This window comes from Globicephala melas, chromosome 14, assembly GCF_963455315.2.
Source record: "Globicephala melas chromosome 14, mGloMel1.2, whole genome shotgun sequence".
Classification (NCBI taxonomy): Eukaryota; Metazoa; Chordata; class Mammalia; order Artiodactyla; family Delphinidae; genus Globicephala; species Globicephala melas.
The window spans coordinates 39,334,849-39,354,702 of NC_083327.1; the positions used below are offsets into that span (position 1 = coordinate 39,334,849).

The 19,854-nt window shown below is 42.1% G+C and overlaps 1 protein-coding gene across 1 annotated transcript in view; it reads left to right on the forward strand.

Moving 5' to 3' along the window:
* The first annotated feature begins 703 nt into the window (after positions 1 to 703).
* Positions 704 to 19,854, forward strand: part of LOC138842306 (coiled-coil domain-containing protein 162-like) — a 50,579-nt gene continuing 31,428 nt past the window's right edge. Inside the window, 5 exon segments of the mRNA XM_070043449.1 lie at positions 704 to 712; positions 820 to 975; positions 3,312 to 3,364; positions 6,493 to 6,631; positions 7,826 to 7,912. Coding sequence (XP_069899550.1) covers positions 704 to 712; positions 820 to 975; positions 3,312 to 3,364; positions 6,493 to 6,631; positions 7,826 to 7,912 — 444 coding nt within the window.

Here is a 19,854-nt window from a genome sequence, read left to right on the forward strand (position 1 = left end):
GAAACAGCTGAAATACTCATGGCTAATAATGATCTGAGGGAGTGGTCATCCATTTCTGATCACTCTCGGGAACTCTTAGAGTAACTCCCAGGCTGGCAGTTCGGAGACGTGTGACTACTGACCAACCTACAGTAGTAGGAAGAGAACTCTTTAAGCAGGACTCAAAGGGAGAATTTCTTTCAATTATATGTTTCCCCCTGATTATTTAAGCAAGTATTATTGTGTTTTCATTTTTTTAAATAGAAAATATTTAAAAAGTATTATTAACAACATTAAAGTCAATGGCACATTTGCTTCAAAATAATATGGAGGTGGGGAGTGATGAAGATGGGGCAGGACTGGCCATAGGTTGGTGGTTCTTAGGGCCGGGTGATGGGAGCTATTCTGTTTGCTTTTGTATGTGCTCAAAAGTTTCCATAAGTGAAAAGATTTTTTTTTTGAAGTGAAATAGTAAGAATGGCTTAAAAAAAAATTAATCATAGTCCCCCACTAGGGGACGGTCACAGTTCATTTTGGTTTTTTTCCAGTATTTTCCCTGTGCATACATGTATCACACTATACATACACCACATACGGACACCACCATAAGGTTTAGGAAACTTGGACTTCCACACAGAGCCGAAAGTCTGATATGTTCAAGGGGGACTTTGAGCTAGATATGTTGCTCTGATTTTTATGGATTTTTTTTTTAATAGTTGAGAGCATGGGGCTTGTAAACACAACTACTCCTAATTTTCTCCCTCAAAACCACGTGTAAAGGATACATAGAAGTGTTCAAAACGGATGTTTTGGTTTCATTTTGTTCCTTTTTGTTTTTAGCTATGCCTCTGTAGGCTGAGTGACCGTGACCTCAAGGTGGCTCATGGAGAGCTGGCGGACAAGCAGCTGCTAATGGAAGATGTTCTTCTGAGTAACTATCATATGATCATGGAGCATCCCCCAGGATGGCAGGCCACACTGGACAAAAATACACAGGTATTCTTGGTGAACGGTCTACGTACTTGACCAGTGCTGCATTGTACTGAAGGACCTTTCTATCTGGGAGATGGACTAGATAGCTTCATCCATCCCATAGCCTCTCCCAGGGTCCTGGGACTGTGCTTATGCCGCACAGGAGCAGCAGTGAAGCAGGGGTAGCCCGTGAGAGCCCCTCCAAAGTATGTTCTTTCACAGCAAGTCCCATGATCAGTGGTATATCTATTTCTTTTAATTTTAAAACTAGAACAAACTTCATGGGGGGCGGTCCGTTGAAACCAATTTGAACTCCAACTGGCTGCTTTTCCTTGTGAGTCTCACACATTTCGGGCTGGACTTGGCAGGGTATGACAGAGGCCCCAGGTGAACATCTTCAGCCTGGCTCCTGTCTGCATCACTCCGCTAGCCCATGGACTCCTAAGCAAGCACTCCCTTCTCCGGACTTGCCTCCCTGAAGCTCTAACGTACCAAGAGCCAGTAGTCCTCCTAGTATCATAACTTGAAACAATTCTGCATGATTCTGGAACTAGACAGAGACTTGTCTGGACGTGGGGTAAGCTAGCCAGTGCCCCCGTTTAAAGAGTCCCCTTTTCAGAGCCAAAGTCTCTGCACCAGCCATTTCCATTTCCTTACCTTCCATCCACTCCTAAGAAACTGTGATCTGTCTTCTTCCTCATCTCATCAAGACTGCTCTCACTGAGAGCACCGTGGTCCTTGTCACTAAATCTCCTGGATACTTTTCAGTCCCCTTCCAACCTGAATCCTTAGCCGCATTTGACACAGTGTGTCCTTCTTGAAGCCTCTCTGCCCTTAGCTTCTAAAGCACAACTCTCTCCAGTTTTCCTCTGACATCGTGGGCCATGCCTTCTCAGACTTCTGTGTCAAGTGCCCTCCCTCTGCCAATCCTGAAAATGTTGCTTTTTGGGTTCTGTCCCACTGCCAGGGCTGCATTTTGACTTAAATGACTCTAGCCACTTTTGTCTTTGTGGGCCCATTTCTCCATTAAAAAACATGAAGAGTTATAGTTTACAACTGTGTTAATATAAAGAAAAATATATTAATATCATAAATTATAGCATTTTATTCAACCTAAATATTCTTTTTCTTTCTGATTTTAAAAGAAATTAAAACATTTTGTGGGCCCTAAGCACTGTGCCTTCTGTGTCTAATCAATAAGTTGGCCCTGAACACTATTAATAGATCATTATTAATTAATAATGTCTATGATTGAGATCTGTTCAGAGGCTTTATTAACTATTAATTTCTTTAATTCTCACAATAATCCTATGAGGTAGGTACTTTCATTATTCTCATTTTACAGGTAAGAATACCAAAACTCAAAAAGGTTAAATGATATGCCTAAAAGTCACTTGCCGAGAGAGAAAAGAAACGCAGGTTCCAACCTAACAGTCAGGCCCCGGAGCTCCCTCATACTCTTATCCATGATATTGCTCCACTCCTCGCCCTCTCCATGGGCAAACCCAGCTAATTTTATAACTTGGATGGCTTTATGCGATGATTCCAAAATTTATATGTCTAGTCCAAATCTCAATCCTATCAGATTCATATGTTCAACTGCCTTGTTCCATCTCAGAGATACCGTGTCCCAAACTGAGCTCATTTTACTGCCCCTAAAGGTGCTCCTCCTTCCTTATTCCCTGTCAGTTAACCACCACCTGCCCAGTTACCCAGGCAAAAAAAATCTGGACACCCATCTTTGATTTCTGTCTATCATACCCCACAATCAGACACCAAGTTCTACTATCCTATTATTTTAATATCTTTCAAGTTTTCTCCATCCTCCCTCAGCACTCCCCTCCACCAGTCCAAATCACTGTCATCTCCTAATGCTGGGCCAAGATCATAACCTCCAAAGGACTCCCTGTATTCCCTTTGCCTCCTTCACGTCCACTCACCAGGATAGTATTTTAAAATGCAAACCCGATTATGTCACTTCCCTCCTATAACTCTTCAATGACTTCCAACTGCCCTGAGAATAGAGTCTGGGTGCCTTAACCAGATCTTCACAACCTGAATCATGCCAATATCTCTACCCTCAACTCCTTTTATTTTGTCAGATGCACCATGCTCTCTCCTCAGTACCTTCATGCAAACTGGCCCCTCTGGTGGAAAACTTCCCTGTCCTCCCACTCTCTGCTTCATCATCTGATTAACTCCTACTTATCCTTCAGATTTCAACTTCCAAACCGCTCTTTCAGAAGCTTTATCTGATCTCCCACCTTTGAGCCAATACCCCTCTGTGCCAGTTAGGGTGCACCTGCTAGAAGTAACTAGTCATGACTTAAATTAGAAAGTGTATTAATCTTTCCAAACAGGTCGAGAAGGAGGCAGTTCATGTTGGTGCAGGCACCCAGCTCTGCCATCCTGGGTATGTCAGCAAAATGTCTCCCTCATCCTTGTAAGATGAAGACAGGAGCAAAAAAGCTTTCTCCTTAAGGGGCTTTGTCTTTTTATCAAGGAGGGAAATCTTTTTCAGAAGACTTCCAGTAGATTTTTCTTGTGTCTCACTGGCTAAAACTGAGTCACAAGTCCATTTCAGGCCAACTAGTGGAAAATGAAGTATGCTAGATGTGCCAACTAAATTCCACAGCGGGATTCAATGCCTCACCCAGAGGGAGCATTTGCAAAGCTGGATATAGACCAAGTAGTGCCAAGACCAAGAAGCCTGCCAAAGGGCCCTTTGGTCCTTCTGTTTACTCTCTTTTGGCCCTGTTTCTGATGGATTACCATCTTTCCCTGACAATTCTGCCCTCCCCTGCCTTGTTCTTTATCCTGTTTCCTGTTCCTTCTCCCATCCTGTAAAACACTTAGGAAGAGAAGACTTCTCTTAACAGGAATATATTAACAAGGTAAGTTTGCTTTTAAACTATTATTTATTTTAATTGGTTTTATTTTATGATTGGTTCCATTTAAGAGTATTTCAATATTCATAGACAATAGGCAGCCCTGGAATTTATACTGCCTGTGACTTAGGACTCTAGGTTTCCTGTCCCAGCTATGCCACCAGTTCTATGACCTCTTAGACTTCAGTCTCTAAGACTCCCAAGTGAAGGTGATGGATTAGCTCAGGACCTTTAGAATGGTCCCAGGAGCCCTGGGTTCCTCAGAGGCACCTTGGGGCTTTTTGAGTGGAGGGGCCCAACTACATGGCCTGTAGGCAGCCCCCTCCTTGTCACCACGCTTGGCCTTGGTCTGTTGGATATCTTGGGTCACTGAGTAAGATTTCATTTGCTGAAAGGCTTCTGAGGATAAAATAAATTTGGAAATGCATGAATTAGCTGATTGTTGAGGAGGTAGGCTACTAGGTGGAAGGGTTGCCAGCTGTTGGTGGGAGTTCACTCTCCCCTTGGTCTTGCTTGTAGTTCTTCCCCTAACCACCTCTCTTTCTGGAGGCCCCACCCCCATCCTACCCTCCCCATATGTTAATAGCACTGATCTAGGGTCCAGTTACATCATGTGGTGGTTCTTCCTGTTCCTGACCAGGAAACTTGAGTGTCCAAGGTATTGTTACCTGAATGTCCTCTGCGTCCCTTCCTGTCATAACATCATGGTCCAGGTGTGCAAAGGAAAGCTCCTTTTCCTATAACTGAGACACTGTCTTCAGGCTGAGGGTGGGATACAGGTTCCCCTTCTGTCTGTCACTTTCTGGGTAGCCCTGGCCCTCACATCGCTGGTGCAGGAGAGCAGGGACCTGAAAACCTTATTCCCTCCACGTCCTCCTGGGCTCACAGCAGCCCCTCAACAAACACTTATTTAATGAAAGCACCAAAGAATGAACGAACAAATCATAATTTTAAAGTGAAATTTCCTATTGAATAATAAATTCAAATCAAGAGACATGTTCTCTGCCTAACTTTTAAAGGATGGGAGGAGGAATAGGAGATAAGATAAACTTAAGTTTCCATTTCCTTACCCATAAAATGGGTAAAATCCCCAATTTAAAGTTATAATATAGCTCTACCACGATGGGTTGTTAAATCTTGAGTGTGTGGAAGAGCTCTTTCCAAAATGCAGAGGCTAAATATGAAAGGCTCAATTTTTCAACGGCAGATAAAATGTTGGCACCCAAGTAAAAGAGTTTTAAAGTGAGTGGTTCACAGCTCAAGCAGAAACTTGAAATGGAGACATTTCTCTCCTTTCTATATACTGTCTATTCAGGAAGGACGCTTACACTCTCTAAGCTCTACATGTGCTGCTGGCCTGTAAACCATTCCTCCTGGGGAGAAAAGTCATTCTCCAAAGACTTCATTCTGCATGAGCTGAATGAATGTAAAAGGTCATCCTGTAGGGGTCTATGACTAATAAAAAAAAAAAAGAATTTCTGTAATGCTTTCAGCCAGATTTGTCCAGAGTACAAGGATTCAGAAGTCGGTTCCAAAGCAGCCCAAAGACCTCCAGACTGCTGGGGGGCCCATGTGATGCAGTGATGTCCCTTGCTTTGCTGAGATCATTTCTGGTGCTCTGGAAGCAACTGGAAGCGCTAAAGGAGCACTGGGGCCGACTCAAGCTGTGAGGCCGGGACATCAATTCTCCCTCTCTCCACAAACAGTTCTCGGAGCTCTATGGGTGAGTGTGCTCAGGGGGAAATTCATGTGAAGGAGTGGAACCTGGGATCTGGCAGATGACTGCCCTTGCTCTGAGGGTGACGTTTGGTCCATGAATTTGGCATGCCTAGCCCCACTGATCACAGAGGAAGCTGGGCAGTGTGTCTCTGTGAACAGTGCTTTACAGGAAAAGCTGAGTTCTATTGACTGCAGGGACAGCCCTGGGTTCCACTGAGCAACACTGTATATCATTTTCCCAGAGTTCTGTCCCTGGGAACTGGTGCTTCTGAAGTGTCCCTTCAGTGCTAACTCTAAGCTTTTTAGCTCATAGGATCCCAGCGAGAATTGAGTGGGGAGTGCTGCTGCCGTGACCTCCTCTCCGCTCTCTGCCCCATTAGACCCAAGTCTAATGAGTCTCTGAGAGCCTCAGGCATCACAGCCAAGGGTACAATATGGTGCAGCATGAGGTGTTCAGTATGCAGAGTGCTGGGTTGTTTTCTCAACTTCAAGCCCTGGCTGGGGTGACTTAGCTGGTGGGAAAGGCATGTGGTTTCTGCCATGTGTCTGTAACCAAACAAGCATTCACTAAGCACCCAACCACCCCCCCAGGGCCTTACTGAGGGTATTTGGGCTCACTTTGGTGGCCTAGTCCAAATTGTCTATCTTATGAGTTATGACAGTCAGCTTTCCTGGTAAACAGGGAGTGAGGAGACTTGTCAGTATTTTGAAGAATGAAGACTGAAATTAAATGTGCCCAATGGGAAAAGGCCTCACGATTTAATATTGACTAAGGGAGTGGTAACTGTGGTGGATTTAGATGTCGATGTAAGTGTCTGTGATGACTTGGGAGGTTTATGCATGATGACAGGAAACAGAACATGAATGAAAAGAATTGTCAGAGAATCTGAAAGAGAAAAAATGTTTGTTAATTTCTGTCTCTCTTCTTTAATAGAACTCACATTCTCTACCCTAGCATGAAAGCTATAGCTAGGCGGATCGGGAAAGAAGATGAATTTGAAGGACTTATAATAAGTAGTAAGTCTACTCTTCCCCCTAAAGGAGCTTCAGAAATTGAAATAAAAACTCAGCAGGTATGCAGGAGCTATTTTTTTTTCTTTTTCTTTTCTTTTTTAATAGATCTTTATTGGAGTATAATTGCTTCACAATACTGTGTTAGTTTCTGTTGTACAACAAAGTGAATCAGCCATATGCATACATATATCCCCATATCCCCTCCCTCTTGAGCCTCCCTCCCACCCTCTCTATCCCACCCCTCTAGGTGGTCGCAAAGCACCGAGCTGATCTCCCTGTGCTATGCGGCTGCTTCCCACTAGCTATCTATTTTACATTTGGTAGTGTATATATGTCTATGCCACTCTCACTTCACCCCAGCTTCCCCCTCCCCCCGCACCCCGTGTCCTCAAGTCCATTGCAGGAGTTATCTTGAACTTGACTTGAAAATTTGCTTTATGACATTAGCATGTAAAACTACAGATATACCCAAGTGGTGTTTTTGCTAAGAAGATAAGTGTTTATTGAGGGTTTGTAAATTGCTGAACAGACTCTGAGGAAACTCAGTATGTAAAGGTATGTGGGGCTTTGATTAAGCAAATAACTACCCTTTAACATCTCAGTTCTGTAAGTCTAGGTTTTCATATTTTTATTTTCCTCAAATTAAAAAAAAAAAAAGACAATAGAAAACATAACCACTAGCATCTTAAACATAAAATCCTGCACACAGGTATCTCCCCTGCAACACGCACATTCATGGAAGTGGAATATTTAAAATAGCTCCTGTGATTGTTTTTCCGAGAATAAGACAACACAATTTCTGTACTAGTCTATTTGGTGTGTGTTGATGGTCTATGTGGAGGGGTTGTTTTCCCAAGTGTTTGTTCCTCTTGGTCCTGGGATGCGGGCTCTGCCTGGCTGTGCTTATTGTAACAGGGAACAAAGACTCTAGCTGGTTGGGTGTAAGTGCAGAGGTGCATGTCCACTGAGCATCCAGGAGAACTCAGCACTCGCCCCCACCCCCACCCCCTGCCCACACACACACCCCAGTCCCAAGCCCGTTGCTTACCCTTCTGAACTCTGCTTCCTCTCTAGCACCTGGGTCCTCTGACAGGGAGAAACGTGGGCTTTGCAAGCATAATGGGTAGAGTAAGAGCTCAGGGGTATTGGAACATAGTTTTTTCTTGATCATGTATGGAGTTTTAAATCTTCCCGTGAAATCCTCCTTGGTATCTAAATTGAGTTTCAGACCTAAGCGCTTCTTATAATAACAGCTCATGAAATTCCTGGCCACATTTAGAGACTCCAAAACACAAGAGGTCGCTTCGGACATTGAGCACTTTGCAATTGAGCAGAACCTGGTAAAAAGGGATATATTTTATCAATCAAGATGTGGGCCAGGAAGAAAAGATGTCTGTCTCCAAAAAGGTGCATCTACCCCACTTGGGAACCCAAAAAAGGAACCGTTTCTTCTTCCCCAGGAGAGAGTAACAAAAGGACTGGACCCAGCCCAAGGCCCTTATGCAAGAATTTAGGAGCCTAGAGTATAAGCCAATAGTGGAGAGTGGCTCTCAAACTCTTACGCTAGCTTCAGAAACTTCTGGAAAATCTTGAAATTCATATGATCCAGGAGGTATTAAGTTAACAGAGAGATAACACTAGTTGTATCAGAAAAGTCCAAGGAGCAGCATACTCTCCCTATAGGTAAAGTATGTTTATTTTATTACTTTATAAAATAACATTTTTATTTTTTTTCCTAATTATGAAAGCAATCCATGTGTCCATATTCATGGAAAAACAAAAACAAAAACACTACAACGCCCAGAAAATAGTATAAAAATTACTTTTTAACACCTTGGCCCAAGAAATAAGTACTTAAAAAAAGTTTTTTTTATTGAAGTATAGTTGATTTACAAGGTTGTATTAGTTTCTGGTGATTCAGTTATATATTCTTTATCAGATTCTTTTCTGTTGTAGTTTATTATAAGATATTGACTATAGTTCCCTGTGCTCAGAGAGAAGTACTTTTACCGTTTTGATATATATTCTTGACTTAAAGGGCTTTTAAGTAGAAAACATTTGTAAACTTCAGTCTCTGCTGATTAACTCATAGCTGATATAAAGTTGAAATGGCGGAAACACATAAAGCTTTTTCTTATATATAAGCGTATATAAATATATATCTTAGAAATACATATATTTGGGATAGGAAGACAATCAAAATTGTTTCATTTGAGGTCTAAAGTCAGGGTGACTTAATGGGCAAGTGACTAGTACACTCCCACAGGACTCTCACAGGGGCACTTGGGGTTTAATGCTTTGTAGGTTCCATCTTGTACTCTTCATTTTCACTTAGAATTTGTATTTTGTAAGTGGCATCCAGTGAGTCAATGGAGGATGCACCAAAGGCTTGTAGCCTGGGCTCACACACACTCCTGCTGCCTCCCCACCTTGCCAGGAGGAGTTCTCAGCTGCCTGCTCCTCTGCCCTCTGGCACCCCAGGCACCACTAACTTCCCCCTCACCATCTGCATCCAGCAATGGCTGCCACTCCCCACCCAGTGGGGGCCTGAGCACGGCGAGGGCATGTGTGGGGCATGTGTACCTGACAGTATTTCAGGGACCCCAGACTGGCAGCACCAGGCTATGTTTGATGGGTGACTCACTGGGTGTGAGCTTGTTGCCCATCCCTGGGAACCTAGAATATCCCAGGGCAGAGGTTGCAATACCCTTGGGGTTGCCCATCCGCGGTAGATAGGAGCAATGGGCCTGAAGGAAGAGGAGACGCCCACCTCAACTTCTTCGCCCCTGGCTCGGCATGAAGCCTCAGTCCAGTAGCTAGTAGACCAGGTGCATTCATGCACCAGTCACAGGGTGGGGCCCCTGGTACCCCTGCGCGCATCCCCATGCCAAGGAGCCAACATTAAAAACAAAAACACTGTGACAGGTCAAGAGAGAGACTGAAGAAGAAAGAAGAACATTTTATATTTTATAATGTTGGTACTTACATTTTATAAGTACCTTTAATGGCACTTTTTTCCTGCTTTTTGAACAAGGCCTGCGTTTTTATTTTTCATGGGGCACCATAGATTATGTGGCCGGTCCTTTCTGAACTACAGTGTCTACTCCTAACTCCTACTAATTCTGTAGGAAAATCCACAACCTTTGAGCTAAGGGGAGTTGTTTGACTAACAAAATAAATAATGGTTTCCTTTTGAGACAAGGTTCACAGACATTGTAATGTTAATTAATAACCTTTGTGGGCATCTAAGACACTGTGGTTTTATCAGTGCTTCGAGCAACTGAATTCTGTAAGCAGGACTTTGGGAAAAGGCTTTGCAGTGAGAGAGCAAGCCCCCACCAAATGGGCATCTCTGACTGTCACCAGAGAGTGGAGTGTGGTTGAGCTCTGATTACAGAACATTTAACAAGACACAAAGCGACTGTTGTTTGTGCTGTGTTTGCTGCATCCAGGCGGTTCCCTTCTGAGTCCTTGGAGAAAATCCACAAGCACAGGGCAGGTGCAACCATCTGCACGTTTCAGGGCTGTGATGCTTCTGAGACTTCCGGGTGGGGGCCCGGGGGGGAAGTGTCTTTGCTTGGCAGCTGTGCTATGTGTTGCCTTGTGCAGGGTGCTTGTCAGCTGTGCTTGGAAAGGGCCTTCAGTAAGGGGCTGGTGGGAGTCAGGCAAAGGGGAGGGGTAGAGTTATTTTTAATGGTGGTAAGGTTGATATTACCAAACCTTACCAAAACCTAGAGTATACTGGCCAATTCTAAAGTCTTGTTCAGAGTCTGTACTCTTAAGATTTTTTAAATAAATGCCAGTAATGAGGGTGTTTTGTTATTGTTGGGTTTTGTTTTTGAATCATGGTTCAGCATGATTCGGTGGAGAGGCCTAGGTCTTCTCCTGTGCTGAGTTCCCCTAGTACAAGTGATGGAGTCCCCACTGTGTGCTAGGGGTGCTTTTATATTCTTCGTCTTAGTCTTCCTGAGACCTCTGTGGGCTGGGTATGTGGAAGAGGGTGATAAAACCTGGAACTCGCACTCACCTACTGTTCATCTCAGCAGCAAGAAGCAGCCATAGTGGATTGGGCTTCCAACAGGGGCTGCTTCTTCATGCAGAGATCACCATTTGTGGTCAAGGTTAGCTTGGGGCTAGGGGTTTCTCCAGAGGGAGTTGGGAATGGAGAGTCTTGAGAACAGGGGACATCACAGGCTTGAATATTTCTCCCCTATTTCCTTCCCTCCTCCCCACCTTGTCTTGGAGCTTAATCTTTTTATATAGCTTCTGAATGAGCTTCCAGTTTGTCAGTGAACATCTGAAAATGTGGCAGCCACACCTGGTCTGATGCTAGTTCTTGGTAGCTTGTGCTCCCCTGAGAGTGATCAAAAGCAGCCCCAGATATCCTCACGGCTTGCTTAACAGAGAGATGGGCACCACTGATTCAAAAAGGCTCTGTCATTCCCCATCTTTGACATTTTGGCATTGAAGTAATTTTTAATTGATCTTCTAAATTTCTCTGAGAAGTTTATAAGGCCAGCAGCCTCCAAAGTGGAGGCATATATCCCAGGGGTGTGGGAAGAAAATACTAGAACTTCTAAATAGATTATGTCTGTATGTAAGAAGCCCATGTTTCGCGCTACACTAAGGCGTCCTGAAGTGACCACGGGGAGGCAATGCACAAGAGAATAATAAGAAAGAGTAGAGTTGACGGTACTAATCCTAGTACATGCTTATCTTTAGCCACATTATGGGGTTAAAAAAGATAACCTAATCACATCTAAGAAGTCAGACAAAACTTTTTTTTAAGTCAAAGAAACTATTGGGAATGTGGATTGAGATTCATTCTTATTGTTGATGAATCTCACCCTATGTACATCATGCTTTGCAATATTAGCCATCGATAGTACTGGAGGTAGTTATGAATACATAAACAGACATATGTTAAAGGTGAGTGAACAAAAATGCTTTTCTTGAAGAAAGCACAATCAAAACATTTGGGAGAACATGGGCTAAGTCAGCATTTCCCCAGAAGTGTGCCCTGGAATACTAACTCCTCAGCATGTTAATGCAGTAGTTCTCCCAACCCCCCTTCACTAACAGACACATGGATTACCTGAAGCTTTCCATTCCTTTGGTAGCACAAGCCAGCAAAGTACTCACTAATCACAGCCTTTGGGTTGCATATGTTTACCTAGCATCATTGATCGTTGTTTGCTCCAAACCTGTTTGTGCCAGTTTTACTTGTCATTGTGTTTGAGTAATTTAATTATTATGTAAACCAATGAAATAGGAGTACAAAAAGAAAGATCTGTTCTCTAAAAACTAAGTTGAAATAGATAAACTGTGGTACATCCAGTCAACGGAATATTACTGAACGCTAAAAAGAAATGAGCTATAAAATCATGAAAAGACATGAAGGAAGCTTAAATGTATATTACTAAGTGAAAGAAGCCAACCTGAAAAGGCTACATATTGTATGATTCCAACTATGTGACATTCAAAAAAAGACAAAACCATGGAGACAGTAAAAAGATCAGTGGTTGCCAGCAGTTGAGAGAGGAGAGAACAATGAATAACAGAGCACGGAGGATTTTTAGGGCAATGAAACTATTCTGTATGATACTACAGTAGTGGATACATGCCACTATACATTTGTCCAACCCATAGTTTCACAAGAGTGAACTGTAATGTACACTGTGGACTTTGGATGATAGTGATGTGTCAATGTATGTTCATCAGTTGTAGCAGATGTACCACACTGGTGCGGGATGTTGATAGCCGGGGAGGCTGTATGTTTTGGGTGAGGGTGCAGGGGATTTATGGGAACTCCCTGAATTGTCTGTTCAATTATTCTGTGAACCTAAAACTTCTTTTAAAAAAACAAAAGATGATGCTTTTGGATTGTTTCATGGTCTTTAAGATTTCTCTCCATAAAGAGAAACACGCCGAAAACACACACACACTAGAAATTGTAGACCACACACTATGTCACACTATGTATTATGATTTATAGAGGAAAGATGGTACAGAACTCCAGTGAGTGGGTACATACAAAGAAAAAGCCTAGGCTCTATGTTAGAAGATTGGCAAATGTTTATATTTGTGTTTGTTTGGGTCTTTTTTGTGGTACGCGGGCCTCTCACTGTTGTGGCCTCTCCCGTTGCGGAGCACAGGCTCCGGACACGCAGGCTCAGCGGCCATGGCTCACGGGCCCAGCCGCTCCGCGGCACGTGGGATCTTCCGGGACCGGGGCACGAACCCATGTCCCCTGCATCGGCAGATAGACTCCCAACCACTGCGCCACCAGGGAAGCCCTATTTGTGTATTTTTAATTTAAATAAAATGTTTAAGATAGTGCATGTCATTTTTTAAGCATTCTCTGGTTTAACAGACTTCTTATGATTGACGAACCAACTCTTAGTCTTGATTGCATTGGACAGGAGGATTTCTACTGTGTTTTGCAGGGGTTAGGGAAGAAGGGTTTTATTTGCTTTTTAAAAATAAGTTTTGGAAACTGGGAGTAAATAATGTTAGAAAGGTTCCTTTACTCCAGACTTTCTCAGAGCCTTTACTATCCTACCGTGTGTTGAATCTCCAGAGAGAGAGAGTATGAAATGTTCTTTGAATTTATTTGACCACAGAACCCTTTTATTCCCTTGGGAATATCTTTCATCACCTCAAAGAACTAGTGTTCTGGGAAGCAGTTTGAGAAACACAGGAGTACAAAATTCATACATATGCTTGAAGCAATAAGGTTTTCAACCTACCAGTTGCCCCCAGCCACCCAGCTGATCAAGAGAACAACGTGATTGGCAGTTGTGTGCCTTCAAATTTCAACTCTGCCTTGGCTTAGGATGCAGGGGCCCCTCAGGTGCAGAGCGTTGGTGGTTGTGTTAGAGAAGTGAAGTGCTGCCAAACCAGGTGCCCTTCAGAAGGAGGGGGCTGTGTGGGTGTGGGGTGTTCAGAGAGGAGGAGAGGGGAAGTCGTTTGGCCACCAGGAAGTCAAAGTTTCCTTCAGTCAAATGACCTAGGAACAGAGTGAGAGGGAAGAAAAAACCGCAGTTGTACCCCCAGTGTGCTATCTCCCTCCCATCTCCATGCATTGTCTTAAAGAAGCCATGCACACACACACCTAAAATGGGACACATTTGGAAACCACCAACACCACCTGGCCAGGAACTGTTTCTCTGGGATGAATTCTTCTCATCCTGACTTCGCCTGACTCCTGCCTACAGATGCAGGTGCATGTCTGCACTTGAACTCAGGAGGAGGAAGCATGAGGGAAGAATTCCCAACACTTCAGTAAAATATTACCCCCTTAGCTGAACCCATAGCTAAACCCCAAACCAGCTCTGTGGGCATTTGCCAGGTGAAGATCCCCAAACTAGAAGTGTGTGGCCCCTGGCAAGGATTATCTGTGAACCAGAGACCTGCCAGGAGAGTACCCTGGAAAAAGTATCCAGTTTCTTATCTGAGCATTTCTGAAACATACATGAGCTCTGTCTTGTCAAAGTTTAGACTTATGGAAGTCTTAAACATCTTAGAAGTATGAACTTCTAGGCACAACATTAACTCTTGGATTTTCTACTTCAACTATGTTAGGACAGTGGTGATATGTCTATTCACCTTTATTATCCTAAAGAAAAAGCAAAATCAGATTTATTTATGATGGAAAGTAGCCAATTGTAGAAGAAATGTTGAGTTCCATTTTGAAAAACAGGACCCCTGATAAATAATAAGTGCAAATACCAGAGGCTCCTGCTCTGTCATATCTACATTTCGGGGAGGATTTTGCTGGACGCTTGTTCTTGTGTGCACTGAGTCTCCCGTCTGAAAATGAAAGTATGAGTAGGAAATCTCATCTAAAATTAGAAACAGGTGGGGGCAGGGAGAGGCCCTGTGGGTACACTTGCTGGTGGCCAACCCCACCCCCAACAGAAAAGGGAGTGGGGCGGGGCTTGGCTTCCACCTCTGAAGCCCTACGGCTCTGTCAGTTTCAGGACTCCCCCGGAGTGGGAAGAGGAGAGAAATAGGTGAGTGAGGTTAAGAGGTGCAAGCTTCCAATTACAAAGTAAGTGAGTCATGGGGACAAAATGTACAGCAGAGGGAATATAGTTAATAATATTGTAATAACTTTGGTGACAGATGGTAACTAGATTTATGGTGGTGATCATTTTGTAATGTATAGAAATATTGAATCACTATGTTGTGCACCTGCAACTAACACAATGTAGTAGGTCAATTATACCTCAATTAAAAAAAAAAAAAAGACTCTCCTGGGGCCATGGGCGAGGAAGTAGGCCTCACACAAAATGATTAGGTACACAAGTACTTTTGCTCTCCCATATGGAAGTTAAAGAGTGTTGACATACTTCATTGTTCCAGCACTGTCATATTATTTTTAAATTTGATTTTATTTTTTAACAGATAATGCATTTACCTGGTTCAAAACTCAAAATGACATAAAACATATATATTTAGCAGGCTTGTTGCCACCATTGACCCCCTTCTGCCACCCCTATGTAATCATCTTTTTCAGTTTTTAATATATCCTTTTCAGTGCTTTTTATATATATACTATTTCATTCTTTTATTCAATGCCTATTTCCTAAGCACCTGCTATTTTCTAGGCTATATATTTTAAGCACTGTTTTGGGCATACAGTAGTCCTCCCTCTTCTGTAGGGAGTATGTTGCAACACCCCTAGTGGATGCCTAAAACCAGGGATAGTACCAAACCCTATATATATAGATATAGATATAGATATATATGATTTATATAGTATACTGTGTTTTTTTCCTATACATGCATACCGACGATAAAGTTTAATTTATAAGTTAGGCACAGTGAGAGATGAACAATAACTAAAAATAAAATCGAACACTTATAACAATATATTATAAAAAAGTTACGTGAATGTGATCTCTCTCGAAATATTGTACTGTACTCACCCTTCTTCTTGGGTTGGTGTGAGACGATAAAATGCCTACGTGATGAGAGGACGTGAGGCGAATGACGTTGGCATTGTGATTTAGCACTGGGCTTCTGTTGATCTTCTAACGACAGGTCAGAAAGACGATCGTCTGCTTCAGGTGACCCTGGATCATCGGGCCATTATGACGTCCATGGTTGGATGTCAGGAGACTATGTTAGTGGTTGGGGATCCCGGGTGGGGCGGGATGGAGCAGGATGGCCCAAGATTTCATCGTGCTACTCAAAATGGTGCTCAATTTAAAACTTACGAATTGTTTATTTCTGCAAGTTTCCATTTAATATTTGCAGACTGCAGTTGACCACAGGTAACTAAAACTGCAGAAAGCAAAACCACGAATAAGGGAAGACTACTGTACATCCTAACTGTCATGGAGCAAAAATCCTTACTCTCATGGAATTTATCATCTAGAAGGGGGTAGACAGACAATAATCAATGAACATAAGAAATAAGAAAATAATGGAGTGAGGAGGATGGTGGTGTGAAGGTTCAAAGGGGCACATTGTAATTTTAAATAGGGTAGTCAGGATAGACTTCACTGAGAAAGTGACGTTTTGAGCAGAGTTGAAGAAGGTGAGGGAGTTAGCTGTGTGGGTATCTGGGGGAAGAGCATTCCAGACAGAAAGACAGCCCATACAAAGGCCCGAAGCAGAGCATGCCTGTCATATTCATGGAACAGCAAAGACCCAAGTGTGGCTGGAGTGGAGAGAGTGAGGAAGAGTAGTAGGAGATGAAGTCAGAGAGGAAGCATGAAAGGACAACAGACTGTGCAGGAGCTTGCAAGGACTTCAGTGTTTACTCTGAATGTGATGGGGAGCCTGTCCCAGATTTTGAGTGGCATGATCTGACTTACATTTGAATAGAATCTCTCTGGCTGCTATGTTGGGAACAAAGGGTGGAAGAAGGGAGAGGCTGGTTTTGAGGCTATTGCAGTAATCCAGGCAAGAGGAGATGGTGAATCAAACAAGGTTGGGAGCAGTGGAAGTATTAAGTGGTAAGATTCTGGGCATATTTTTAAAGTAGTCACTGATGAACTGGGTATAGGGTTTGGGAAAAAGAGAAGAGTCCATGATGACTCCAAGGCTTTTGACCTGAGCAACTGGGAAAACTGAATTGCCATCAGTTGAGATGGCAAGTTAGGGAGGGAAGATCAGAAATTTAATTATGCACAAGTGAAATTTGAAATGCCTTTTAGACATCCAAGAAGAGATGCCAAGTGGATATTAGATCTAAATTTGAGGGTTGTCAGTATACAGATGGTATTTAGCCATGATACTAAATGAGATAGCCAAGGGGGTGAGTGCAGATAGGAAAAACAAAAACGGTGAACCAAGGGCTGAGTCCTAGGACACTCTAATGTTAAGAGCTGGTGGTAGAGGGGGGAGGCAGGAGGAGAACCAGCAAAAGGAACCTACAGGGAACAGTGAGGTAGAGGAAAACTAGGACAGGGTGGTGTCCCAACGTCTGGTGATGGAAGTTTCTCAAGAAAGAGGAAGTGAAAAATTGTGTGAAATGTTATTGGCAGTCAAGTAAAACCACTGGCTTTAGCCATGTTGAGGTCACTGGTGTTTATGACAAAATCAGTTTCAGTGGAGTGAAAGGTAAAAGCTGTGTGAGTGGGTCTAAGAAGGATTTTGAGAGAAGTCACAGACATTAAGTATAGACATCTCTTTCTGAGAGATTTGCTAGAAAGGGAGCAAAGAAATGAGGCAAAAGCTGACAGGGGAAATGGGGTCAAGTGGAGAATTTTTATGAGGTGGGAGAAATGTGTGCTCTTGTGAATGATTCAGGAAAGAGGGGAGAAGTGATGCTATCAGAGAAAGGCAAATATTTGGACCAATGACCTTGAATAGACTTGAGGGGATAGCCTCTCCCTTTATTGTTATTTTCTGTATCTTTCTTTTAAAAGAGAGCATTTTATACCCACTTTTCTACACCTTGCATTTTCCGCTTAATCTATGGTTCTTTTCACATCAGTACATGGAGAAATTCTTCTCTTTTTTTACAGCTGCATACTATCCCATTGGAAGGATATACTACAGTTTGTGTATTGTTTCTAAGTTTTTGCTGTCCTCAGCAATGCTATTCTGAATAACTGTGTATATGCCTCATCACATGTGTGTCAGCCCTGTTGCTGCTTCAGTGCAGGAGCTAAAGTTCATCTTCTGCGGCTCTCAACATTTCTAATGTGTGACTCTTTCTTCTCTCTTTTGGATTTCCTCCTCTTTTTTTATTAACTCTGCATTCAAATTAATTTTGCCTTGTAACACCAGGAATGTACTTAAATAGATAAATATAATAGCTCTTCATTTATTTCTGATCGTTGTGTTAGGTCCAAATAATTGTTCAGATACATATAGGGACTTTATGAAAACAGATGCCATATAGGATCAATAATTATATTTGATTTGGGATTTTTAGTTATGGTAACAAAATATTGTTCACTGGACTTCAGAGGTACTTTTCCAAATCTTTTTGTTAGGAATCTTGTTAGAGATCTTCCTTATTCCCATGTTCTGGAGGATCCTGTGTCCTCAACCACCACCTCCCCTCCCCTGCCTCACCCATTAGTTTTTGTGTATTTGGAAGTGACAGCTTGTGTCCAGTGTTATGTCTCAGACAGTTGCCATCTCGTAGCTATTAATGGTTGTTCAATATTTTCTGGTACTGGTGTTGGTATGTTTCTCCCCTAGACCTTTGGAAACACCAAGTCATGAGAGAAAACTTTTCAGTTATCAGACCACAAATAGTTGAAAATTTTGTACAGAGATTACTGGAGAATTACCAGGATGGTGGACTAGAGGTATGTACTGAAAATTAGTCATTCTAGAGTGTGGTTTGCTTTTTTTTTTTTTTAACATAAACGCAAACAACAAAGACTTTCCCTTCAACACATCTCCTAATGCTTCCCTTACTCCCTTAGAGTTGAAGATGTGAAAACTGAGGCTGAACTCAAAGTAGAAATCACATGTTACCATTTTAATTTTGGAAAAAGACTGATTTCTAATTAAGTTGGGAGAGTAATTAGAATATACATGTTGGCTAATTTCAGATTTGACCAATTCTTTAGAGTAACCTTGGAGTTTATGGATGAGTTGTTTTTAGCAACATTTCCTGTTATTGATTTTTTTAATATAAAAATTTTAAGAGAAAAACCAAAATAACCTATGAAATCACTACCTAGAAAACTTCTTTAAATGTGCAATATGAAGAAAACGTAACACCTCAGAGAGGTAACATTTTCACCCCTGTTCCACTCCATCATCCCCAGTTTCCTCTCCCAAAGGAAACCAGTATCAACAATTTGTATGTGTGTATATGTATTTGAATTCATAACTACTCCATATAATATGTATTTAACAATAATATATATTTAATACACACAACAGGCATACACATAGTCCTTGGAGTTTTTAACTGTTTACTATTGACAGGAGGTACCTTTCTAAATCAAAGGAATCTGCTGAAAAGGCAGTATGAGAGAGTGTTTGTGGATATTTGGCCATAACAGAGTTTTTAGGATCTTTAAGGAATTAAGCCTTAAGTGCAGTAGGTAGCTGTGAATCCAGTGTCCTTTGAAATTCAATCATTTTTAAAAGCCTGCCTTAGAAAAATGTGCTCAATTTTTTGGACAACATTTTCTCCACATTTACATTTTTCTAAGCTCTCCAAATAGTCCCCATAATTTTATAATAAGCACTTCAGTTCTTATTTATAAGGTAGAGAATTCACAAGCTTGCTTAGAGATACACTATTCCTCAGAATTTATATGTATTTGTTTTAAGCTTTCAATTATACCCAGTGTGGTGCTGTGTATTCTGATGAGGGGGTGAAGTAATTCTTCTTGGATCCCTGCAGTTCAGTGATCCTCAAGCAGAAGTACAGAGGTGATTAAGGTGGGGTATGCTCAGAAAAATGTTTGAATCAAAAACTTTTGTGGCTTTCCTTAAAAGGAAGGAAATTCTGACACATGCTTCATTATGGAAGATATTCTGTTACATGAAATAAACCAGTCATAGAAACATAAATGCTGCATGATTCCACTTAGATGAGGTACATAATGTAATCAAATTCATAGAGACAGAAAGTAGAATGGTGTTTGTCAGGGGCTGGCGGGTGGGGGAATGGGAAGTTAGTGTTTAATGGGTACAGTTTCAGTTTGGCAACATGAAAAGAGTTCTAGAGATTGATTGCACAACGTTGTGAATGTACTTAATGCCGCTGAACTGTATACTTTAAAATGGCTAAAATGGCAAATTTAATGTATGTTTTACTGTGATAAGAAAAGCAAACAAAAAGTTTGTGGCT